This window comes from Cricetulus griseus, chromosome 4, assembly GCF_003668045.3.
Source record: "Cricetulus griseus strain 17A/GY chromosome 4, alternate assembly CriGri-PICRH-1.0, whole genome shotgun sequence".
Classification (NCBI taxonomy): Eukaryota; Metazoa; Chordata; class Mammalia; order Rodentia; family Cricetidae; genus Cricetulus; species Cricetulus griseus.
In genome coordinates, this window is record NC_048597.1 from 174692579 (window position 1) to 174719926 (window position 27348).

The window sequence follows — 27348 nt, forward strand, 5'->3', positions numbered from 1 at the left end:
AATCATAGGTACATGCCATGTTCCACTTTTAAAATTTATTTAAGTTTTTTTTTTATATTTGTACATGGTGTGCTTGTGTGGGGTGCATATGAGTGCATGCATATGTGGACCAGAGAAGGACTCAGATGTCCTGCTCTGTCATTCTCCGTCCTATTCCTTTGAGAGTGTCTCTCACCTGAAGCTCTCCTTTTCAGCTAGGCTGCTGGCCAGTCATTTCCTGACACCTGCCTTTGTTTGTTTCTTTTTGTTTTTTTGAAACAGGGTTTCTGTGTGTAGCCCTGGCTGTTCTGGAACTCTCTGGAGACCAGGCTGGCCTCAAATTCACAGAGATCTGCCTGCCTCTGCCTCCTGAGAGCTGGGATTAAAAGGATAAAGATTTTTAAAGCTTGATATTGGGTACTTGGTTCTGAAAGGTTATTTAACTAAATACAAAGTGTGAACGCTGCCATGTGCAAGGCCAGATCCTAGGTCCAGTGTGATCTGGACCACCCATTCTGCATTCATATCTATTTAGGCAGGACCAAGTTGAATTCCAGCCACACCTAGAATTCATATGAGAGTTTCTTCCTGTAACTTGGAGGACGCTGACCTACAGGGAAATTTTGACAATTCTGTGGGCCCTGAAGCAAATCCAGCCCAAGTATAGCCCTCTCTGGTACCTTGCTGGCTAAGGTTACTGTACTTGGGAGATAAATTGCCCCCGTTTTTTTAAAAAAAATGTACAACTCCCCCCATCCTCACCCAGTGACAAATGGACTCCATAACTCTTGTACTCCAGAGGAGGCTCTTATCTTCAGATGGGAGCACCATCAAATGGGTTGCAGGCAGAGAGGGCAAAGAGAAAATTAAAGCTATTAATATGTTACAAGGAATAAAGAGATGGTTCCTTTAGACTGGGTCTCTAGGATGTGACTCAGGATCAAGACAAGGGACAGCCCACTCTTTTTCCAACTCCCTACTGGGTCCAACTTTTTTTTCTTTTTCTTTTTCTTTTTTTGGTCTTTTGAGACAGGGTTTCTCTGTATTGTTTTGGAGGCTGTCTTGGAACTCACTCTGTAGACCAGGCTGGCCTCGAACTCACAGAGATCCGCCTGCCTCTGCGTCCCGAGTGCTGGGATTAAAGGCGTGCGCCACCACTGCCCAGCCCATTTTGCTTCACTTCTGCTATACCTCTGAGGATAAATTCTGCCAAAATCTTAATAGTGAACACTGTTAAAGAGAAAACTAAGTATAGGGCAGTGTTTCCTGTGACTTGTTTTTCTTTATTTGTTTAAAAATATATTTGTTAATTAAAAAGATGGGGCAGCACATATAAGGGATTAAAAAACCTTTCCCTTTAATTTTAGGACTTGTATCCCTTTCCTCAGGGGGCCTTCCTCACTCACACATACATCCACACGCATTTATGGGTGCACACATGAATTGCAGGTGTCTTATTTCTAAGTGGTCAGCTCACTGGAGCATCGAACATGCACTTGCACACAGGTATTTGTTTTATGAAACCCTTTTCTTTGTTTTAATAACCGAGCTATCCAGCCATAGCACAATAATGACCAGGTAAATGAGTTTCCATTTCTTGAACCTGCTCCAAGCTTTCTCAAATGTGACTAACTACAAGATCTTCCAAACCATCAGAGACCAAGCAAACAAAGCCCAACAACAAATAAACAATAAAAACCCCAAGCCATTTAAATAGCAAACCAAACAAAACCTGAGACCCCACTTTCAGTCTGGATGTAAGACCCACAGTTACAAATTGCAAAGGTTTTGGGGATGAATTTTTAATTTGATGCCTTTAAGAAAAAGTGAGACGTAGTCCAGTGTGACATGAAAGAGAAATGTACCTGTCAGTTATATCAAGGGGGGTATGTTTTTTGTGACGATGGACTCTGTTGTACACAGAAGTTGGGTGCTTAGAACAAAATCCAAGGAACAAAACCCTCTTAACCAAGAAGAGTAAAACACGCCTTGTTTAAAGAGGCTATGGTTGACTGATTGCAGCCCCCTGAAGATGGGGAGTAATATCAAATGCCTGATACAGTAGACTGTACTCACTGTTAACAATGCTCCACCCAGCACTGTTCTAACAGCTCGAACCCTCAAATCAACAATCTGTAGTAAATGTATGACCATTTGGGAACTGAAAGGGACCATCTCCGTCCCTTTCCCTGCTGGAGTAAAAACTATCGTTTGCAATCAAAGCAAGCTTGGAGCTGAGAACACAGCTCCAACAACCTCACAGTACCTGTTTCTGAGGAAAGACCAAAGAGTCACAGTAAATTGATCTCATTTCATTCCATGTGCATTAAGAGGACCCGATGCTACATTCACAATCCCCGAGGACCGCACTACACACTACAAACTTCTCTTGCTGTCTTCTGTTGCCAGCCCTGGACTTCTGAAAGGCAGTAACAGCAAATGCACTAAGTTGTGACCCGTGAGTGAAGCAGATGAAGAGAGCTCTTCATGAAGCTTTGAAATGGTGAAAAGTTTCATTTTTCAAAAGTGAAACTTAAGTCCCAGGGTCAGAGCTTCCCAAATACCTACCCAGGGCTGGGGATCAGGTCAGCAGGAGTGCTTCCCTGGTTCAGCCTCCAGCATGGAAAAAAAAAAAAAATAAGAAAAACCCTGCCCAATAAGGTAAATAATGTTGACTCTCTAGCCTGTGGATTTTTTTAAATGCCCAGGTGTTAGGGAGGCTGGGGTTGGGGGCAGATTATGTATCACAGGGTAGCCTCACTTATACCTGAGGCTAGTCCTTCAGTTTCTGATCCTCTTGCTTCTACCTCTCAAATGCCACAACCATGGCGTGTATAACTAGGCTAGGTTAGCAAGTGTTGTTGATGGATTTCAGGGCTCTGAGCATGCTGGGCAAGTGCTCTACCAAGTGAACTACATCTCCAGTCAGGCTCTGCTGTAATGTTGAACATAAACGCCAATCTGAAGAACTCTAACACGTCCCCTAAGTAAATTTCACTCACCATCAGTTCCTCTGGCGCTGGTCTTTCTTTGGGCTGTTTCCTCATGCTGCAGTAGAAAGACAAAAGACCCTCATTCATATTGGTAATTTTTTGCTGTTAATTTCTATCCATTTCTGCTGGAATTTGAATGTTTGCAAAATGTTGCCGGATATTTGATCACACTATGAAACTCAGAGACTGTGTTAATAAAATTAACCTTGGATCAGGGGGTGGAGCCAGAGACTAGCTGACAGGAACTAGCCATAGAGAAGTCAGAGGAGCCAGGAATATGGATAGAGAGACACACAGGAAGGAGTAGGGAGGGACTTAGAGATTCAGTGGTCTTTTTGGCTTGTGACTAGCGGAGAGACACTTCTCTTGAGCTGGCTACTTCTCAGCTTCTCTGATCTAGCAGGTTTTCACCCCAACATCTGACTCTTGAGTCTTTCTTGGTAATAGAATGATAGAGACTTAGTTAAAACCTACATTTGTTGACTGTGGCAGATGGCTGCAGACCATAGTTAAAAATATCAGTAGATTCTGGTGTGGCTACTAAGCCAATAGAAAACCAACAGTAAAATCCACCAGCTCAATGCTTGTCCAAAGTACTAACACACATTCCCAATCTTATGCTGGCCTTGAGTCAGACTTCCGGGGACACCGTCAATCAGAATTCTTTCATTAAAGTTACTGTTGAAATAAAGGTAAGTTATTGTAATTCTATTTTTAAAAGATTTCTTTATTTATTTTAGGTGTGTGTTTGCCTGTCTGTATGTATGTGTCGCAGGTGCCTGGAGCCCACAGAGGTCAGAAGAGGTGTCATATCCCCTGGAATTGGAGTTACAGGTGGTCGGGAATTGCTGTGTGGCTGCTGGGACTTATTGCAAGAGCAATAAGTGCTCTCAATCACTGAGCCATCCATGCCTCTAGTCCTGTAATTCTATTTTTGAAATCATCATAGAAAGAGCAGCCATATTCTCTTCGGCAGTTGCCAATTGATTTCAATCTGAAATTCGGGGACCAATATACTTCTATTTTGGTTATTGGGATAAGAAGGAAAAAAAGAATGGTGATAAGTCACATGAGAAAGCACTCTTTGGTTCTGGTGCTCAATGATGAGCTGTAAATACAGGCCAGACGTATAGATGATGCTACAAGACCACAGATGGCTCCTTCCACATCTTGACTTGCATTTATTTTAGTTAAAATGCAAGGTGATAAATCATTTCACAGTTGTAAGACAGTTTTGTTTAGTTAAGCCCCTAAAAGATCCACATTCTTCATGAAAACTCTTTCTTGTCTTCTCTCTAGTAGCTTTAATTAGTAGTGGTGGCATGTACTTAGCTATGTGATGAAGGACCACAAGTGGTATAGAGGTGACCGTGAGCAGCTGTCTACCTGTGGCCATGTTTGTTCTACACTCAGAGCATTTGTGAGATGAAGACGTGAAAAAGAGACTGCTGTATTTGCTGACAATGCTTTTTTTTAAAAACAAACAAACAAACAAACAAAAAAACAGAGAGATTTAATGATTATTTGGTAAACAAGAACCATAGCTATGAACCATTAATGACATCGAGGACATTTGCCTTCTCTATAAATAACCATATGCACCTCTCAAATGCTGCATCCATTAGCAAGTGATTCAAGCTGTCTCGCCAGTGGAGTTGGTAACAGTCCTAATCTGACATTCCAAAGTAGCTGTATCTCTTGGGAAAACAAGGCTATTACCCACAATCACTTCTGTTTCGGCTGACATCTGTGGAGATTTCGACACAGGTTATCCCTCCCCCGTCTCCATAAAACTTTTATATAACAGCCAATTAATGTTTTGGATGGGAGGGTGGTAAAGCTTCTCGAACTATTCTCCCTGGTTGCCCAGCTTGCTTCACCTCCAGGCTGGTCTCAGACCACACAGAGACCAGGCAGATGTCAGAAATCCAACCTCTCTCTGTGATGCCCAAAGCCAGGGCTCCAGGCAGGCCAGAATTGAGTTTGTTTCCTAATTTCTGCATAAAGTGGGCATGATGTACTTCTCAGTGTTTTCAGGAATTGCATGTATAGGAAATTAAGAGATTAATCTGTTTCTGGACAAGGGCTCTGGTGAACAGTTTTAATGAGCTTCAAGAGCTCACAAGCCTGGTGTTTAATTAATAAGCATTTTCCCCGAGTATGGCATGTTTTGAAAACAAAAGATTTTTGGAGTAAAAATAGTTTCTAAAAGCTACAGAATATGATGCAAGTATTTTAAGTAAATAGAAGCAATTACAATTTTTAGATCTGGGGGAAATTTTCTTCCTCATTTGTTTCTGGTGGAATATAAACCGTGTGAGACATTTTCATTAAGAGGTAACATATTACACTCAGTCAAAAAGGTGATAAAGCTTGACATTTATATTAAGGAATATTTCTTGGTTTCACTTTTGTGTAACCATCAGATGGATCATGAGAGGGGGGAGGGGACAGCGCAGACATTCCAGTTGAGCAAGGACTCTACACAGCTGCCCACACCACCTTGTAGCACCCCAGAGCAAAGGCTTCTCCTGGCAGGGGCTGTGCACCTTTCAGGAAGGGTGAAGGAGGGAGAAAAGCCAGAGAATTAGGAAGGAGTTTCAGAATGGTTGGCGTGTCCTGCCTCCTGCCCTGGAGGTCATCATTCCACTGTCCCAAACTGTCTCCACTCTCTGGGGTAATTCCCCATGCTGGGGTGAGCCCGAGGGCAGTGGAGCAACTGGCCTCCTGAGGCCACACCACAGAAGTCCAGCAGGATTGGGGAGATGGTGAAAGGGCTAACAAAAGAAAGATGTGTCCTGTCGGAGGAAAAGGCAGAGGGCTGGAAAAGAACCCTGGGGTGAAAACTGTTTCTTCAGGGTAAAACACTAAAGCCTTGCTAGGAGGCTCCAATGACCCCTTGTGCAAAATCCTGGATTTCCTCTCAGTTCCTCCAGGATTGGAGTGGGCTCAACAAAGGTCTCTATGGTCTCTTTAACACCAAACTTCAGTGAGACGTGACCCTAGGATTGTGTTTAAAATATACCTGAGGACACATTATTTACTGAGAATCAGGTGAATTAATAAACAGCTGCTTCTGCTAAGTAACAGGCAGTTTTATGGGTAAGTTGAGGATACATTAAAAAAAAAGCTTCATAGGTCTATCAATAAGAGCTATAAAATTATGTATATTTTGGGAAGAAAAAAATCAAAGAGGATAGCAACAGTGCCTGTGTTGGAGGAATCCCCCTCTCAGTAGTTCATTAAGGGGCGGAGTGGGGGGAGGCTCTGAAATTTGTCCACAACCCTTTGGGTAAATAACATTTACATAATTTAAACAATTTCTTGGCTTTGATGCCCCAGCTGCCCAAGGCCCAGAAGTCCTTCCCATCTCCAAAAGGAAGCAGGGAGAGTCACAAGGTCTCCCAGAGCCTTGGAGTTAATGGCATGTATCATTTACATTGAGGGCATGACGGGTTTGCAAACGGGGACTCACCACTGAGTGATGAAATGTACGAATGGCTCCGAGAACTCTCCAAGCGGAAGGACTGGTGAATCCTGGGAGGGAGGAGGAAACAAGTCACCCAAAGTCACCACAACACTTTTTCTTCTTCCTTCCTCTTCCACCCTCCACCCACACCGCACGGAGGAGCTGGAATGGAGGAAGGCCTCATCCAATTAAAAGGACTGGCTGCACCCTCCTCCACACAGCTAAGTAAAGATGCCAAATTTCAAGCCACACACATTTTACAATGGTGAGAAACACGGAGAGCAGAGAGGGAGGGGAGGTGAAAAAAGGACAATGATAGCCACGGGGTAGGAAGGAAGGTAGGGAAAGTGTAAATGAGAAATTAATGATTATTTAAGTAACACACAAATGGTCTTGTAATTAACAAAGAGCTGGGAAATTATTCTTGTTTTGACCTTTGTTTCTTTTCCTGGATTTGCTATTTATTTACCCTTCCTGTTATTTACATTTTATATGTATATCTGACTGCTTTTAACTGCTTGCCCCTTGCTGCACACTCACATAGTGCATTTGTGTCTTTTAATTTAAAAGTAAGACACTTTAGAGGGTGGGTTGTCTCCTGAGAAGGGGTTTCAGCCTTTCTGCCAGTCTGGGTGACTGTTGTGTCAGGAAGCCCGTGAATTGGGGACATAATGAGAAACTCCCACCTCTGCAACCAGACAAAAAACCAGGAGTGGTGGTGGGAGCAACTCAGAAAGAGCAGAAAACTACATGGCAACAAATGACTGGGCTTCGTGACCCAGGGAGAGAACCCCATTGCCATTCGCAGAGGAAGGCTTTAAGAATTTAGGAGTTTTTCCACGAGTGACAGAGAGCGCCGCTGTGTTTATAGCGTGGCAGCTCAGGATGTAATGAAATTACACTGCAGAGTACTTCAACAGTCATCTCATTAGGCCTACAGTTGGAACAAGAGAGCCACATAAAGTAGGCAGCTGCAAATGACTCCATTCTCATCTATTCTCATTTGCTATTAAAAATACCTTTCGGCGCCTTTTTTCCCTCCCTGACATCCCTACACAAAGTGCCCTGCAAAGTATGATACATGCACCTATTTAAATTAACAAAGGAATGACTTATTTTAATCTCACTGTGCTTTGGAGTGCTTTGGCCATTTGGATGAGCAATATATCATTACATACAACCTTCCAGCGCTGCAGGCTAGGAACTCAGAGCATGCAGCATTTGGTGGGAGCCAAACAATTTCTCTAGCACACAACTGTGTCAAATGCATGCATGTATTCATTATGGAGAACGAGAGGAAATAGCTTTGATGTCGTGGAAAGGAGAAGAAGATAAAAGCACCTCTGCACTATGTGTGTCATTATCAATGGTGGCAGATAGACACAACCGTACAGCCTCCTATGTGATTAGTAAATATACATATAATTGCTGTGGCCAATTATCAGAAAAATGAGATCGGTAATTACAAGACAGAAAATTAACTAGAACTCTTATTAAGGCTTTGTTTCCGATTCAAACAATTTGGAAACTGCTGGAAAATACAATTAAATCAAAAGGAACTGAGGGGGCCACGGCAGCCAAAAAAAAAAGGTGTGTGTGTGGGGGGGGATGAACAAGATATATCTTGGCTTTTGCAAGTGTACCCTCTGAATTTATTCATCGAGATGGAGGGGATGGCTGCAATTCCAAACTTCAAATTGTCATCAGTAGAGAAAGCCTTCCAGGAGCAAAGAAAACAAAGGGAACGGGGTGTGAATAAAAGCTCATCCAGTTCAAAGCATCACTCACAGGCAATGCACAGAGCGGGGTAAAGCGGCCACTCAAAAGGCACAAGCCCCACAATAGCAGACCAGCCTCAGCAACACTATTGCAAAATGGCCACAGACGTCTCATTGGTTTGAAAGCAAAAATAAAAAAAGGTGCCAATTTCCGACCTGGTCTGCTCTGAGGAAAGCCATCGTTCGTGTGTGTGTGTGTGTGTGTGTGTGTGTGTGTGTGTGTGTGTGTGTGTGTGTGTATCTTGCCTGGGTCAAATAATATCTTAGCTGGCATGGTGGCTGGCACACACTTTCAGTCCCACTGTTCAGGAGGCAGATGGATCTCTTGAGTTTAAGATCTGACTGGTCTACACAGTGATGTCCCAGATAGCCAAGGCTACATAGTGAGACCCTGTCTCAGAAAAAAAGACAAAGAAACCCCTGAAATGGCATTAGTGTCTTCAACAACCACGACTGAGAATGTAATTAAAAGTCAAAAATGCAAAAACATTACAGAATCTGATCCATGAAGATACACCTCTAATTGTTCCTGCATGGCTCTTTTCTTTCTTGGGTGTGTGTACGGTATTCTATCTGAGTGCCCGTTGCTTTATTAATTAATTTATTTACTTATTATTTTTCGAGACAGGGCTCTTACTCTGCAGCCCTGGTTGGCCCTGAATTCACAGAGATCCACCTGCCTCTGCCTCCTAAATGCTAGGACTAAAGGCATGCACCACCAAACACTGTCCAGTAGTTGCTTTCAAACCCAGTATTTAGGAAAATAAAGCTTAGTGTCTTAATGTGGCTGAATATTTACCAAGATGGTTAAACTTCTGGACTGGATTTCTGCAAAGATCCTGTATAAAACAAGATGCTAATGTAGCCTTCGCTTCAAGAAGAGATGCCGAAAGTCAATTATGAATCAGAGACCGAGCAGCTTGATGAAGGCATCATTTTAACACCGCAGAAGGGAAATGAGACATGTAGCACCTTGCATGGATGTTTAATTTTATTTAAGACCTAATATTATAGCTTGTTACATCCCTCATATTATAAAACTATGGAACACCGGGTGGTAGCCGTGAATAATTTATTTTACTTCTGAAAACACCAGCCCATGTTGAATTTGGAGAGCCATAGTGAGCGGATTCTCATCTCAGTGGGGCCTGGAAGAAATCACTCATCAGAGATGTGTGGGGGACATTCTCATCTCATGTGCATGCTGCCAGATATTTCTTTTTCATTTTAAAATCCATGTCTCTTGCCTGCCTCAAGGAAGGATGTTCTGAGACACAGAGGACTGGCTAGAAGGTGGGTGGAGGAAACCACACACAGAAACAGAGGCAAAGGTGGCCCTTGGAGAGAGCTTTGTGTTCCACAAAAGCAGGCTGCTAACACAAGAGAGCAGATAACCTGAGAATATTTATACTGCTGCAGAAATGTTTTCAAGCACATTTTCCTTCCTTCCTTCTCCTTTTTTCCTCTTTTCTTTTCTTTTCTCCTCCTCCTCCTCTTCCTCCTCCTCCTCCTCCTCCTCCTCCTTCTTTTTTTGTGAGAAAGAGTTTCTCTGTGCAGCTCTGGCCATCTTGGAACTCACTAAGTAGAACTGGCTGGCCTTGAACTCAGAAATCTGCTTGTCTCTGCCTCCTGAATGCTGAGATTAAAGGTGTGTGCCATCTCTGCCCACACCTTTAAAAAATTTGTTCTTTTTAAAAGAAAATAGCATAAGTAGTTAGTGTATAGCCCAGGATGAGAAACACTTCCAGGAATCTGCCTATTTTGCTATTTTGTTCAAATTTTAGGGAAGGAGGGAAGTCAGGCACACACTAAAATTTGGGTTCTGGCTTCCGTAGGGTGTGCCAAAAGGGAAAGCATCCCATCAAGGGGGCAGGGAGCTGGAGGGGGCTGAAAGCCATCCTAAGGGATTCAGAGACTCCAGTAAAGAAGATGCTATGTATCAAAAACATCTTGTTTTGAACTGGGCTCAGGCAAGAGGGAGAAATGCACTGGAAAACATACAAGTTGACTGAAGAAGCTGGTACACTACCTCCTCAGGTGTGCTGGAGGAAACTGGGAGGAATGGCTAACACAAGCCTTTGGGCCCTGGGTACTGGATGTCACCTTAAGGGCTTCTTTTTTAGAAGCTTTCTGTAAGCACCTAAGCATGAAGGCCTGGACTACAAGAGTGGGCACAACCTTAGCCAAGAGCTTTAACCTGAGGTTTAAATCCCCAAACAACTTTACAGTCCTGGTAAGGAACACAAGCTGGATCCTGTCACCGAGCAGGGAACTGCTGTATGACAGCAGCCATCATGATACATATCAGTAAGCAGTTCTGGGCTTGCAGGGGGACAGTCTGCCAGTCTCAGAGGTTTCATAACTATCTGGTCAGTTCCTTCTGCTAAACAACTGAACACAGGCAGGCTGCACACCAGAGAACAGCGAAGGACACTGGGAAAAAAGTTTGAATGATGCCTTTGCCTTGTGAGTAATGAACAGTTCAGCGAGGTCAACCCATTACAACCGAAACTGTTTAATTATTAATTATGCACAATCTCTGAGCAAAGGGACAAGTCCGGAATGTTTAATGTGTGCCAACTTCAACTGGACTCTCTCTGGGTATTTTGTTATTAGCGCTTGTCAGCAAGGTACTCAGGCATAAAAACGGCAAGCAGCAGAAAAGCTCTCTCTCTCTCTCTCTCTCTCTCTCTCTCTCTCTCTCTCTCTCTCTGTGTATGTGTGTGTGTATACACCTGCACACTCACTGAGGTGGAAGAAGGACCCAGTCCTAATTACAGCTGCTGCCAGCTCACACACACACAGCAAATCTTCCAATAAGCACACTTGTGACTACAGGGGCAGGAAGGTGGGCATCCAAATACAGAAAGCATAAGTAGCATAAGTGAGAAAATGCTTTGGAAACAACTGACTTAAAAAAGAGGTCACTTGGCTGGGCGTTGGTGGCGCACGCCTTTAATCCCAGCACTCGGGAGGCAGAGGCAGGCGGATCTCTGTGAGTTCGAGGCCAGCCTGGTCTCCAGAGCGAGTGGCTACACAGAGAACCCTGTCTTGAAAAAAACAAAAAACAAAAAAGTGGTCACTTTCTGGGTGCTGGTGGTACAAGCCTTTAATCCCAGCACTTGGGAGGCAGAGGCCTGTGGATTTCAGTGAGTTTGAGGCTAGCCTGGTCTACAAATTGAGTTCCAGGACAGCCATGACTGTCACACAGAGAAACCCTGTCTCCAAAAAAAAAAAAAAAAAAAAAAAAAAAAAAAGTCTTTGAAAGGATCTGTGCCATTAATGCCTATCTCTAAAACCCCTATCCCATCCCCACCAATAACCATGTTATATTGTAAAATCTGAATAAAGCCAGCACCCATGTTGGCTTCCTGGTTGCCATACTGTGTTAGGCTTATGAGAATTGTAAGTGAGGAAGTAGGTATGTTTATCGTCTCCAACTGTATGTGAATCTAAAATTATATTAAGTGAGAATGCCTAAAGAGAAAAAGGTATAAAAAATTCCTAGCTCAAATTCTCAGACTTCTGCTTTGTCACAACTGGAAAAAAGCTGATAGATAATAGTTTAGAAAATATTTTTAAGGACTTCAGTTTTCTATTCACAAAGAATTAAAGACGACAATGGACTTTTACAACAATGTGGTGGTTCATGCACACACTGCTAGTCACAAACACGAAGTACTGCCCCAAATGGTAAATTATATATTTTCTCAGTCATATGATAATTTTCTCAATCACGCATCTACTATATTAAAGGCCATGTGAGCCTCTGCTCTTCAACTGCCTCACTCCCAGAGAGCACAAGGGGGTGTGAGCACCCTGAATATTTCTATTTGCACAGAAACAGAAGTCCCTTCAAATGAAGATTTTATTTTATTGACATATGGAAGACAGAGGAATAACTAAACAACTGTGGGGTTACTGACTTTATTTGGGAGTTCTAAGGCCAAAGTTAAATAAAATGCCGTAAAATATCCTAAAGGGGAGGGACTGGAAAGATGGATGGCTCAGTGGTACATAGGGATGAGGACTGGAGTTCAGATCCCAGCACTCGTGGGTGTGGCCCTGCAAATAGCTGTAACCCAAGCACTAAGGGGAACAGACACAGGGTGATCATTAGGGCTGGTTGCTCTCAGCCTAGCAGAAAAATGTGAGTTCCAAGCTCAGTGAGAGACCCTGCCTCAAAGGAATAAGGAGGGGGGAGTAATAGAGGGCTCTTGACCAGACAGACCTCTGGCCTCAACATATGCATCTTACACACATGTGCCTGTACCCCTCTCCTCACATACATAACAGAGGAAGCTTTCTAAATTGTTTTATATTATTTATTTTGAGACAGGGTCTCTCCACACTGCCCCGGCTGTCCTAGAACTCATTATATAAAATAGGCTGGCCTAAAACTAAAGATGTGAGATGTCGGCCTGCTTCCTAAGTTATAAAATAGCCCGTTTTGTGATATATAGTTGCTACAGTACCAAGCCAGGAAGTAGTTAACATTAGAGAATCGCATGGAGCCAACACTGAATCATGTTCCACATTTAAGGGTAAGTCTTTTAATTCAAGTCTCATGCTCCTGTGGCTTGGCCCAATCAGAGCTGGTGTTAGGTCCTGTGGCTCACACTAATTATCACAGCTCTCTTAGATCACTTCATTTCTACTCATGGTGCTAGGTCAAAGGCTATTTGTAATTCCAGTGGCTTCAGGTCAGGCACAATAGCATTTTGCTGTCAGATCCCAAATTGGTTTTTGATCCTCACTGTTCATTCCTGATGGTAGTCCTCTCTGTTAGATGACTGGCAGAATTCACAGGACAATCTGCGCTCTCATGGGGAGGAAACTTAGTTGGTTTAAAAATGAAAATGGGGACCAGGCATGTTACCCAGCTGGTACAGCGTTTGCCTAGTATGCTTTAAGCCCTGGGTCATATCCACAGCATCAGGAAAAACTGGGTGTGGTGGCACATGCCTGCAATCCCAGCACTTGGAAGGTGGGGGCAGGAGGATCAGAAGTTCATGGCTATCCTTGGCTACTTAGGAAGTCCAAGATCAATCTGGAATATAGAGACCCTGTCTTTAATAAATAAAAATCCAACAGCAAAAGAGAAGAAAATTAGATCCCCCCTTTTGTTAAATATGTGTATAGACTAAAGCTGGTCTATAAACCAAAAACTTCCTGTGCGGTGGGTAGTTGAGGTCTTGGGTGGATGGGCTCAGTGGGTAAGAGGGCTTGCTGTGCAAATGTGAGGTCCTGGGTTCAAATCCCAAGAACCTACACAGAAAGTAGGATGTGGTCATATGTAGCTTTATGCCCAGCCCTATGTATGTGTGGTAATGATGCTGTGGCAGGAGAGTCACATGGGATCCTTGGCTATCACTCTCCCTCCGGATTTAGTGAGTGACCCTGTCACAAGGGAAAAAAGTAAAGAATGACAGAGCAGGGCACCCAGTGACCTCTTCTGGCTGCTGTGCTCACACAGATGTATGCACCCACATACACGTACACATATACCTTACATAAATATACACACATACATGCTCTCACACACATATTTAACAAAGACAGTGCTATGGAGGATTATGGGAAATTAGTAAAGTTTTAATATTTCAAAAATCCTTCAGGTTTGTATCTGTACACTTCTTGCTGTCATGACTCAACCAGGGAGGAAAGGGAGGAGATAGGAAGAGGGGCACAGGTGTTCCTGGCTGGTTAGCTGTTAGTCCAGCCATGCTTCAGCAGATCAGTACAACGTCAAGGTCCGACTGTCAGATGGAGAGTTTATTTAGAGCATGGCCAATTCATGACCTGAAGTACATTCATTATTCCATGCTGAGATGAACTTGCCCAATCCCAGGAGTGTTTCAAGGCCAGCACTGGGTCGGGAACAAGGCTCTGCATTACCAAGGCTTGTGAAGACATCAGCAGAGGAGATGCCTCTGAAGGCTCAACTGAAGGAGCCCGGAGCCCTCCTCTACCCACCCGAGTCTACATCGGGCCTGAGTGGAAGGAGTGAAGGATGATTCAATTTCCACCCTGGGTCACCTCATGTCTGGGGTTGCCAGATGTGACAAATTACTCGAGTGTGCATTTTGGTGTAAAGTTCTGACTGCTGGGCCTGGCTCGACAGTAGCAGTTCATTTAACTTGTCTCAGATGGACCTGGAACCAAGGGCTAAAGGCCTGAATTCTCACCACTAAAACCCCACCCTGCCCATAAACCTTCAGTCAAGGGAACCAGCTGTTAGCTAAGAGAAGGCTACCACCAGATGGCTTATAAAAACCCAGGCCATACAAGCGAACAGGTCTAAAGGAATTCATCTTAGGTAATTGAGACCGACATCACAGATACCTTTTCAGTCACGTACATTTTAGAAGTCCCTCAATATTATGGTGGAAACAGAGATATATGCCTCTCATCAATGTCACAATGAACCTTTTGCTGTCATTTAAAATATTTACATACTTTCTAAACATGGCAAAGCTTGGGTGTTTTAGAAAATTCTTTGAAAACAGAACTGGAGAGTGGGTTCACTTTCTAAACTGTGTCTGAGGTGGCTCCCTTCCCAAAGCGGCATCTTTTCTCTTGTTATTTTGGGTCTCTGGCTGCTCACAGGCTATAGGGAGTGGCATCATTTAGAGGTACAAGTGTGAACAGCACTCCCCCCACCCCCAATATCCCTCCCTTGCCTGAAGCTCAGACACAGCCTGCTGCAAAGAGCACACTCTATCTCATAGCGATGGGGTTTCATTTACAAATGTATAACCCGCCACTATCCTCACTCTCTGTGGCTTCCCAATGCATTTCATAAAAACACTGCTGCAGATAATCAAGCGTGACCACTGACATGCACAAGATTGAGTTTTAGGGACCATTAAATGAGCTCACCCTCATGGGAAGTCTCCTGCTCAGGCTGGTCTAGAGGTAATTATTCCGGCAACTCCTACCTGTGGTTTTACCTTGTCCCCATATAGTGTTTGAATTCCATACACTGGTAAGGTCAAGCTTTTCTTCCTCGGGAAAAGTCCAGCTACACATGCTGGAGCCAGGGCCCACATTATCATGCTAATATACGCAACTGGCACTCCACCAGGTTCTGACTGACTGAAAGGCTATAGCAAGCAAAAACAGGAGAGGAAATAACTCTCCCTGGGTTCCGAAATGGAGGACCAATCCCTTTTTGCACATCCCTCAGATGCACAAAGGCACCCAATCCACATGCACACTGCTCAACTAAAGAACCTGGCAGGTCCGTGTCCTGAAAACTCAACAAGCCAGAACACCATCAAGTCAGACTCTGAGAATTCACTGTACACCCGGAGTCCGCGTTGCACGGTGTGTCCTCCTGAATGTTCACTCGACTGTTAGAATAATTACTGCCATTTGCCACCTGCACTGTAAGCTATGGATAAGGGGAAAACCAGAACTTCAGTGGCTCGTGGTGAAGAAGCTTGGGTGGCATCTGCTTACATTTTTAACCAAACCCAAAGGCCCATCATCTGTAATCGCAAGCTTGGGATTGTATGTGAAACTGCTACACTTGGCTCCAGAGAATAATTAACAGGGGGGAATTTAAATCTGGCTGAAGGAGATACTGCATCAGTTTAAAATTAGTTAATATGAGAGGAACAAAGGGGGGGCAGATATGAAACAAAACAAAACAAAACTACACACTGTGAAATGAACAAGTTCAGTTAGAATGTTCACCAGGATTTGGAAAATCATAATGCCATCTGCTACTCTGGACCTCAGAACATCAGGGATCTCAGGGGCCTAGATGCTTCCATTTCCAGGAGGAAGGAAGACAGCCGCCGCCTCCATTCTGGAACAGAGGCCAATACCAAGCTGACCAGTTTGTGGTCTCTTTTGAGGACATTTCACTTCTCACACGATCATCTCCCCTGGTTTAGGGAAAACTAACAGCAGGCAGGATCATTACAACAGCTGACCCTGGCAACCAACTTGGGTTCGGGGTGTGAAGGTCCCATCATAGTGGATTAAATGAGCACCGTCCTACGGCTGGGTAAGACTTCACAATAGCACAACACATGTTAAATGGCAGCAGCCAAAACTGGCCCCACTGGGCAACTGCCCATTCACACGATGCTATTCACAGGCCTCCGTCGCCACGAAATTAATTCATTAATAATACATCAGGCTTCGTGGACAATTCAAAGAAACAACACAAAGCTACGTATCCTGTTTGGTCTAAAGATGCGGATCCTCCCTCCTAGATCAGACTTGATGAAGTCAAAATCACAGTGATAAATATGTTAGTATTTTGGTTAGTGACCAAGAAAAATACGGAGAAAAATCTCCAACTGAATTTGTTCAGTGCTAATAAGAATTCATAAAAACACAGATTTTCAGCATTAGTTAGTAGAACATGATTTCATATAACTGTGTTAAAAATTATTTTTTTTCTTTCTCCAAGTGACTTTGAACATCTTTCAGACTATCAGAGGAAAAAAAAATTCTTTTACATTGTTTTTCCTGTAACATTTTTTAACTCATTTCTTTCTTATTCCTCCCTCCCATGAACTCATAAATATGAATTAAATATAATTATAAGTGAACAGAACATTAACTTTTGGATTACTGCTGTGTTTTTGTAGAATGTTAATGTCATTTCTAAAGAAACAGTTATTGTCAATAGAAGAAAGTAATTACTAACGGAATCTAGCCTTAACCTATTTGCAATCTTCAAACCAGCCAAACTGCATTAATTTAAACACACTGGACGTTTCAAAGGCGGTATTAGGTCTCTAAAGACTGCTTCACATAAAAGAGGAATATTGGGTTTCAGGGAATATATATATTCCCATCATCGTCAGGCAGGCCTAGTTAATACAGGGCTGGAGGACAGGACCACTAGGTGCGTCCAGGTGCACTGGCTCTCCCAGATGCTGAGGTCTCCACCATCAACCCATATAAGCTGCAAACATCAGAGACAAACCTCATCTGACAACTTCCCATTTGCCAGGGAGGGGAGGGTGCTGACACACAGTCAAAAGCAGTACCTGTGTGGGCTGTGCTAAGGCTCAGGTGAGGGATCTGCTGTCTTTTTGAACAGTCATGTGTTGTGGAAGGCACTAGGACCTTCATGTGCTGGCAGCAGGGGAGGTGGAAGGTGTTCTTTTCTCTTCTAGCTAGCTTCAAAACCCAGGGAAAAAAACAACAGGATGCTGTTCCTCCTGCAGTCAGTTAATAGCACTTTCTGCACTTTGGGATTTGGGAGGGGTACTGTTAGGTGGTCGTCCTCACCAACCTTCCCCTAACACTGCTTTCTGTTCACAGCCCAGAACCCCTCCTTCCTCAAAAACAGCAGAAATTTAAAATAGCCAAGCCTTTGGCTTTACCACTAAGCTACACCCCAGACACAAACTATATAGTATTTCTTAAAAATACTATATGCTAGTATTTCTGAAATCATTATATAGATGACAAACAAAACTGAATTCTCTCTTTCTTTTTCTTCCTTTTTGAGAGAGAGTCCCATGTAGCTCAAATACCAGGAGATAAATGGCCTTGAAATCACTATGCACGTGAGGACGATCTTGGTCTCCGGGGGTTGACAGAGAAAGGAACGATAAAGGGATAGTCAACAAGTTTTTAAATAAAATATTTCCTTATTTTTTTAATTTATGTGTACATGTATATATGTGCATGGGTTTATGTACCATGGCATGGAGGCCAGGGGACACTGGATCTACTAGAATGGGAGTTGTAGGTGGTTTCTGAGCCACCTGATGTGGGTGCTGGGAACTGATCTGGGTCCTTTGCAAAAGCAGTTAGCACCCTTAACCATAGAACCATCTCTCCAGCACCAATAGTCAAGATTTTAAAAATCATAATCCATGGAGCTCTTGTACCAGATGCTGTGGAGTGAGGGGCAGAGAGCTAAGTCATCCAACAGCTTATCAGTTCAGAGTAGCTGCATGTTTGCCAGGGTGGGTTTCTGAGTAACATAAAAGGGGGATTTAGAGGTATGTGAAAACTGCGGTGTGTGTGTGTGTGTGTGTGTGTGTGTGTGTTTGTGTGTGTGTGTCACTGAGGACCAAACCCAGTACCTCATGCTTGATGCATTCTACCATTGAGCTAATCCCTAACCCATGAAAATGAACTCTTGATAACACGGGATGGCAATCCATTTGCACAGGTTGTTTAAAAGTATGACTTTCAAAAAAAATTAAAATCATAATGAGTTCAGGAGGGTGGCACAAGCTATAATCCCGTCATTCTGGAGGGAGAGACAGGAAGATCATGAGTTTGAGGCTAGCCTGAACTACTCAGTGAGTTCCAGGACAGCCTGAGATAGAGAGATGCTGTTTTAAAAGCAAAACAAACCAACCAACCTACACTGCCATATCACTTCAAATCTGCCAGGGATGGTGAGTAGCAAAATATCAGAATATAATTTTTACCAAGAATATGGAGAAAAGGGAATTCTGGGACATCATGGGAAGGTAATGTATAGTCATTATGGACAAGTGGAAGCTCCTTGGTGGATGAGGAACAGAATCTCCACACCACCCAGCAATATCACTTCTGAGAACGTATCCAGAGGCAAAGGCACCTGTCCTCCACCTTTAGCACTGTCCACAACAGCCAGATACAGAAACAAACTAATGCCATTTTGTGTATGAATGATTAAGACACACACACACACACACACACCTCACACGCACATGCATGGGTAGCTATGGGAGGTGACTGTACAGCAGCTTGACTGGGCCAACTGCTTCACAGTGTCTGTATGAATCAGGTGTCACACTACGTTCCTTAAATGTGCTTAATTTCTATTTTAAGTCATATCTCAATAAAGGCAAAACTTCACAACTATGATATGACACAAGACATTAACTGTATTCAAAATCTATGGTATGTCACCTCTTGTGCTTCCTATTCTTTTTTTTTTTTTTTTTAATTTTCGAGGCAGCGTTTCTCTGTGTAGCTTTGGAGCCTATCCTGGTACTCTCTCTGGAGACCAGGCCAGCCTCGAACTCACAGAGATCCCCCTGCCTCTGCCTCCCGAGTGCTGGGATTAAAGGCGTGCGCCACCAACGCCCAGCAGCTTCCTATTCTTTGCAATAAGAAAGCAGCATAAGTCCCACCCACCACCAAACTACAAAGCAGGGCTTAACATGACCCTTGCCATAAAACATGCAGCTGGTCGTAATGGCATGCACCGGTAACCCTGGTACTTGGGAGGCTAAGGCAGGACTCCCTTGAGCCCAAGAGTTCAAGACCAGCTTGGGGACAAGTGCAAGGCATCATTCCAAAGACACACAAATGATTTTTCTAGCAGTGCTTATACAAAATAGAATGTGAGCTGTCTTCTCTTTTCTTCTACTAAGGCCCATCCCATCTGCATATGAAAGGCCTCTGCCTGACACCAGGGGTGCTGACCATAGATATCCTTGCTTCTTCCTCTTTTTTCCTTTGGCCTTAGAAACTGAATACATCTCACAAAATAAAAGTTCAGTTTTAAAGTACTCAACTCATTTTCCAAACATTTCCTTCACCCTAAAAGAAGTCATTCTAAGAGCCATGCCCCATCTCCCACCCCAATACCTATCTACTCGAACCTCTATGGATTCTTCTGCTCTAGATCTTGCACATAAAGAAATTCTATATGCCGGGCGTTGGTGGCACCACACCTTTAATCCCAGCACTCGGGAGGCAGAGGCAGGCGGATCTCTGTGAGTTCGAGGCCAGCCTCGTCTACAGAGTGAGTTCCAGGGCAACCTTCAAAGAAATACAGAGAAACCCTGTCTCGAAAAACCAAAAAGATACAACCGCAGGTGGGGCCACCAACTGTGGTGCCCTCCTACATCAATCAGCAAATGCTCCACAGTCAGGCATGCTTACAGGCTATCTGATGGAGGCAACTCTTCAACTGAGGGCCCTCTGCATCTAAACTTGTGTTTTCATATAGTTTGGTAGCTTAGCTTTTCAGAGCATTTATTTATTTTTGAGACAAGATCTCCCGATGCTCTCTTTTCATTTCAATATGTGGGTCTGAAGGATCAAACTCCACTCGCCAGCCTTGGCAGCAAGCACCTTTACCAAACAAGCCACCTTGCTGACCCTAGTTCCTTCTCATTCTCTCTCTTCTCCTCTCTCCCTTCCCTCTCTCTCTCCCCCTCTCTCTCTGAGTTACAAGCTTTTTTCTTTCTTTTATTAAAAATTATTTTTCATTTTACATACCAACCCCAGTTCCCCCTCCCTCCCCTTTTCCAGGTCCCCAACTTCCTCCCTTTCCACCCATCCAGTCCTCATAGGTGGCAAGGCCTTCCTTGGGGAGTCAACCAAGTCTGGCATACCAAGTTGAGGCAGGACCAAGCTCCTGCCCACTGTATCAAGGCTGAGCAAGGTATCCCACCATAGGGAATGGGCTCCCCAAAAGCCAATTCATGCCCCTGAGACAGGTTCTGGTGCCACTGCCTGGGGCCTCCCCTACAGATCAAGTCACATAACTGTCACCCACATTGAGAGGGTCTAGTTCAGTCCCATGCAGCTTCCCAAGTCATATAATTGTCACCCACACTGAGAGGGTCTAGTTCAGTCCCATGCAGGCTCCCCAGCTGTCAGTCCATAGTCCATGAGCTCCCAATAGCTTGGGTCAGCTGTCTCTGTGGGTTTCCCCATCATGGTCTTGACCCCTCTTGTTCATATGATCCTTCCTCCCTCTCTTCAACTGAACTCCAGGAGCTCAGTTACTGGATGTAGGTTCTATGATGACAATTAGGGTAGTCACTAATCTGATTAAAAGGGTAGGCCCTTTAAGACACCTTTTCATTATTGCTAGGAGTCTTAGCTGGGGTTGTCCTTGTAGATTCCTGAGAATTTCTCTAGCACAGGTTTCTCTCTAACTCCCAAGGCTCCTTCTATAAAAACAGACACAAGGATCAATGGAATCAAATTGAAGACCCTGATACTAATCCAACACACCTATGAACACCTGATTTTTCACAAAGAAGCCAAAATTGTACAATGGAAAAAAGAAAGCATCTTCAACAAATGGTGCTGGCATAACTGGATGTCAACATGTAGAAGAATACAAATAGATCCATATCTATTGCCAGGCACAAAACTCAACTTCAAATGGATCAAAATCTAGGTACACTGAACTTGATAGAAGAGAAAGTGGGAAGTAGCCTCGAATGCATTGGCACAGAAGACCACTTCCTGAACATAACACCAGTAGCACAGACACTGATATTGACAATTAATAAATGGGACCTCCTGAAACTGAGACGCTTCTGTAAGGCAAAGGATATGGTCAATAAAACAACATAGCAGCCTACTGAATGGGAAAAGATCTTCAACAACCCCATGTCTGACAGAGGGCTGATCTCCAAAATATACAAAGAACTCAAGAAACTAGACACTGAAACACCAAATAGTCCAATTAAAAAAATGGGGTACAGATCTAAATTCTCAATAGAAGAAACTCAAATGACAGAAAGACATTTCAGGAATTGTTCAACATCCTTAGTCATCAGGGAAAATGCAAATCAAAATGACTCTGAAATACCACTTTATACCTGTCAGAATGGCTAAGATAAAAAACACTGATGACAGCTTATGCTGGAGAGGATGTGGAGTAAGGAGAATACTCTTCCACTGCTGGTGGGAGTGCCAACTTGTGCAACTACTTTGGAAATCAGTATAGTGTTTTCTCAGAAAATTGGGAAAAAATCTGCCTCAAGACCCAGCAATGCTACTCTTGGGTACCCAAAGGATGCATAATCACACCACAAGGCCATTTGCTCAACTATGTTCATAGCAGCATTATTTGTAATAGTCAGAACCTGGAAACAACCTAGATGCCCACGAACCAAAGAATGGATATAGAAAATGTAGTACATTTACACAATGGAGTATTACTCAGCGGTAAAAAGCATTGACATCTTGAAATTTGCAGGCAAATGGATGGAACTAGAAAAAAACCATCCTGAGTGATGTAACCCTGACCCAGAAAGACAAACATGGTATGTATTCACTTATAAGTAGATATTAGATGTAAAGCAAAGCATAACCAGACTATAGTCCACCATCCCAGAAAAGCTAGGTAAAAAGGGGGACCCTAAGAGGGACACACATGGAGGGCCTCAGGAAAGGAAAATAGTTAGAATCTCCTGGGTAAACTGGGAGGTAGGGGATGAGGGATGGGAACATGAGGGATCAAGAAGATCAAGTTGGGGTAGGGACAGAGGGGAGAGCAACGAAAAAATATATTGATAGAGGGAGCCTAGTTTTCTTTCTTGTCAAGTTTTTGGGCTCAGGTGTCAGAGTAGTGCTGACTTCACAGGAGCAACCAGAAGTGGTTCTCTTACCCCTATTTTGGAAGCATCTAAGAAGGAGAGCTGCTAATTCTCCGTTAAACACTTGGTGACATTCACCATTAAAGCAATGGTGCTGTGCTGGCTTTTGTGTTAGGTTTTTATTTATTTACTTTTTTGTTATAGGCTTTCTCTGTATTGCAATTTGTGCTTCCAGGAATTTGTGTATTTCATACAGGTGGTTTAATTTGGTAGCATACAGTTTTTCAGAATATTTGTTACATTTATTCATTCATTCATTTTTGAGGCAGGCTTCAAACTTGTGGCAATCTTCCTGACTAAGCTTTGAACACTGGTATCCCAGGCTTACTCTCCTGAGAGCTAACAGGGAACTCAGGGTGTATACCTTTTACTAAAGACCAAGCATGCAGCTTTAAGAGAGGCATACATGGAGCAGTGGGGGAGGAAGGAACACCCTCCTCCTCGTTAGCCTCATATCCAGGCATGCCTTCCTGATTTCAGAAGTTGGAGTTCTCCTTCTGTCTCCATCATTCTAGCAGGAGCCTGACATTTTGATGGTCTTTTCAAAGAACCAATGGCTTTGTTGGTTTTCCCTTCTCTATATCATTTATTTCTGCTATAATCTTTGTTATTTCTTCCTCCTACTAACTTGGGTTTAGTCTGTTCCTTCTCTCCTGTCTTCGGGTGAAACGTAAGCCTACCGATCTGAGATTGCCCTCTGTGCACTGCAGATGCTTCCAGCTCACTGCCCTCCTTGCACTGCCGATGCTTATAGCTTATAGTGCCCTCTGTGCACTGTGGATGCTTACAGATCGCAGCCTTCTATGCACTGCTTTTGCCACTGTCCTGGCAGATTTCCAGTGGCCTCTTTGGTTTGTTCATTATTCCACGGAAGGTATATTTTCACCTATTTGTTAGTTTTCCAGATTTCCTTCTGTGAGTACTTCTGCTTCTTACCCATTTTGGGCTCTTTGGCTCACTGCTCAGTTGTCTGGTTTCTGGAACTTACATGTCAGTGCCCTTATCAAAGCCCTAATCCTGTGGTCCCCTTCCTTAGGGAGTGTTACTAGAGAAAACAGAGAGATGTTCTATGCCATGCACTTGTAAGACCAGCATCTTCTCCTTTGTACGTGAACAGAGATTAGAGGCAGCATTCTCAGAACCACTTAGCACCTAACCCAGGCCATGTTTATACACACTCCTAGTCCTAGACTGTGAGGAAGTATGGAGAGTTTGATTAAATTTACAAACTCGTAGTTCTAAGAGACCAACACAAAGCCATTATTTCTGAGCAGGTACAAATGTCCCTTCAACAAATTCACTTTTTATGTGTAAAATGAATAAACAGAAGTATAAATCAGGGATTTGTTAATGGTTCTTTTGAGTACCTACAGATGCTAGGCAAGAATTTATTTTTAGTTATAATATACCTGAAATGTATATATATGCTTAGAGTACTAACCTATTTTTCTGTTTGTCATATTTTAGACAACAGGAACATTCTGGAATACATCTGTGATCTCAAAACATGATTTATAAGATAGTTTCAGGTCTTTCTGCCCAACACTTGCATTTCCTCCTTTTTTGGTACAGGCAATACCATTTATCTTGTAAGACTGACTTTAAATGCAATGCCTCCTTACTCACCCCCAGCTCTGGCTCTGTAGCAGTCATCCTACACTGAACCATGCATACTTGCTTTCTGTACATCTCTTGCCCAAGGTTATGGCCCATGTGGGGTCAACAGACTCCTAGGCAGGGTTCCCTTCAGACTTCCTAGCTCTTAGCCCCTCCATCCACTGGCAGTCCCACTAGTTGGCTTGAGAGATCTTAGGCAGACATCTGGTGTATCTCTATCTGTATCTGGTGGATCCCAGATATGCTGGGAGCCCAGAAACTGGGGGAGAGGAAGTCTCTAGTGTTACAATGTGGGTGTTGGCCCTGGCCCAGGAGACCGACCCTGGCTCACTGACTCAGGTTGCAATTGGCTTCGTGGCCTTGTCTAGAAGCCCATTCCTGAGGCTATCCTGAGTGTTCTCCACTCAGGCTAGTACATACCTGGCAGATAACTATGTGCTAACTGGATGCAGGCCCTTCCATTGCACTGCATCAGAGGGATCTTAGCTTCTGACAAGACTGTTGGATCTTACAAGTACTGCCTGGGATCTGACTTCATTTGATATGTTTTGATTTTGCTAGGGTCACCATCAGGAGTGCCAATACTAAAGGCAGATGGTAGAACTGCTTGGACAGCATGTGGGTGAGGTCTCTGACAAGAACGACAAGTGATCATGAGAAGAGAGGCAATCTCAAGGGAGAACACAGGAGGGGATTCATCAAGGAACACAGCAGAGCCTGGCTCTATGATTTCAAGAAGCCCAAGAACACCCATTGAGTGTCAAGGCCAAACACATAGTCACATTCAGTGGTAGTACAGTCAGCTCCGGTACTTTCTCAGCCCTAAAGGACATTGAGATATCCAAGTTCAGTTCAGTATCACATTCCAAGCACAGACTGGAACCTTGGAGAAAATGGTAAGGGTCACATTTCCTTTAAAAATACAAATTTCTCACAGATCGCAGTAACATTTCTGTTATCTGGACAACGGAGCCTTGTACTTCTGAGGGTACTAGGTATTTAAGGAGGCAGGTGCAGATAAACAGACATCATTTACAACAAGAGGCAGCCAGGGGCCTGGGATCTTAAGAGGTTCTCTTGAGATTTACAGACTCAGCTAGTCAGGTCCAAGCCACCCAGAGCAGATTGGATTGTCCAGACTTGTGAGGGGAGCTCAGTGCTCAGTCTGCCTTGGCTACCCTTCTAGTTGCTGGCCTGTAGTCCAAGTTTTATCTGGTGATTCTTATGGTCCTGTTTAGTTTTAGTGTTTTTTTGCTTGGACATCTGGTAGCTAACTCTTGCCTCTGCCCCACAGTTCCATCCTTGACTCTCAGCCTGGCTCTAACATTTCACCTTTGGCCACTTTGGGGGCTAACTGGCTTCTGTCTACCTGGGTGTTGATTAATCACTGTCCACTCTCTGCTCTGCTATGGTCAAGGTTAAGATGAAGCCAGTAACATAACACGCCACACTACATTTTGCTGCTGGTATGTTGTATATGACCCTAAATATGTCTGAATTAGGATCCCTTAGCAGGCAGTACTTAGATCATGTGAGTCTGTGTGGGGCTATGTGCACATGAATGCTGGTTCCCACTTAGGCCAGAGGCATGGGCTCCCCTGAAGTTGAAGTTACAGACAGTTAGAAGCCATCCAAAGTGGAAGTTGGGAACTGAACTTAAGTCCTCTCCAAGACTAATGCATCATTTTAGTCACTGAACCATCTCTCCAACCCATGGTCGTACTTTTTGCCCTGACTTTTCTGTAAATGGAAATAACACACACTAGCATCAGGTCCTCAAACCCAAGGAATAAAAAGCCTCATCTCACTCACAGAAGCCCCAAAAGTCAGAAGAAAATCAGGTTGGAAGAGAGCTCACAACCTTGTGGGATGGAAATGAACAGAAGCTGTCTACATTGAACATGAGTGCACAGTACCCGAGAGGTAGTGCTTCGGAAGCACCACCACTAAGAAGTTCAATGACCTGGGCCCAGGATTCTGTTTGTTTGAGACGGGATCTCACTAAAATAATAGCCCAGGCTGACCTCAAACTCACAGTCCTCCTATGTCAGCTTCCCAAGTGCTTGGATTCTGCATTTTTAATGAGTCTTAGCTACTGTGATACAGTTAGTCATTGGGTCACTATATGAGAAACACCCAGCACATAGTGACAATGGACACACATAGAGACAGTGAACACAAAACACGACTCATGATTTCTTTGACGCCTTGATGTACCGTGCACAAGGCAGTTCATCTGGCTGGTCCTTTCCTAATGACCTTATTTGATTTGAGATTTGAGAGCTTCGCTCTTGCTGCTGTTGGTATAGCAGTTTTAAGATCAACCTGGTTTAGTGAAGACAGTGTCGGCTTCCCAAGTTTCTAGAAAGCAGGGATACTAAGTTCTGTTTTTCCTATGTCTAAGGGAAAAGGCTATAAAGAAGAGTGTGAAATTTAAGCAAGATACTATTGTCCTTCAGTGTCACTCTCTAATCTTTTCAAGTTTCATGATTTTACCCAAATTAAACAAGCAAAATATTTTAAATGTATAACAACCATCATGTCTTGAAATAAAGAATAGAAACATCCATTTGATCCATAAAAATCTTCAAATTAGCTCCCTGGCAACACATGTATCATTGGTGAGGAAGACAAGTACCTGAATACCCACGTACTTTTGATGCTCAGAAGCCAGGCACACCAAGAGTCGTGGGGCCCAAGAAATGGTGCAGGCTGTGCATTTGACTGGCTAGGCCAAGTTTCCCTGGGCACTTCCCCAAGCAAAACTGGAGGGGGAGCTTGGGAAAATGGCTTAATTAGGAGGATTCTGATGGGACAGGATGCTTTTGGAAACTCCGATGACAGAGATATTGATGAGCTATTAGGTCCAGGAGGCCTGTCTGATATTGAGATAATGGAGTCTCCATTTGTTTCAGGATGATGCCTTCATTTTCGAACCAACATGGTTTATGGCTTGCAGGGGATATATGGACTGGAGGATGCAGACATTAAGGATCTGAGAGCCCCACTCTCGCTGCTGTTGTGATGTGTGTGTGCTTATTCTTTTCCTAGGAGGATCTTTATTTTTTTCTCCCAAATCTCATAACTGGTTATGCAGATGTTTAATTGAGAAGACTAGCTATGAAATTACTGTTTGTTTTTTTCCTTCCAAACTTTCCTATCTGGACCACTTATTGTCTCTCTTCTCT

At 43.5% G+C, this 27348-nt stretch overlaps 1 protein-coding gene across 6 annotated transcripts in view; it reads right to left on the reverse strand.

The window, feature by feature from the left end:
- Positions 1 to 27348, reverse strand: part of Map2k5 (mitogen-activated protein kinase kinase 5) — a 225508-nt gene that overhangs the window by 28411 nt on the left and 169749 nt on the right. For 4 of the 6 annotated variants that reach the window (XM_027414796.2, XM_027414793.2, XM_027414795.2 and 1 more), the window contains 2 exons: positions 6448 to 6509; positions 2982 to 3027 (listed from right to left, as the gene is read on the reverse strand). In XM_027414796.2, coding sequence (XP_027270597.1) covers positions 2982 to 3027; positions 6448 to 6509 — 108 coding nt within the window. Of the gene's footprint in view, positions 1 to 2275; positions 2399 to 2981; positions 3028 to 6447; positions 6510 to 27348 lie in introns of those variants that run through there. The other 2 variants (XM_035443755.1, XM_027414794.2) reach the window with 1 other exon arrangement.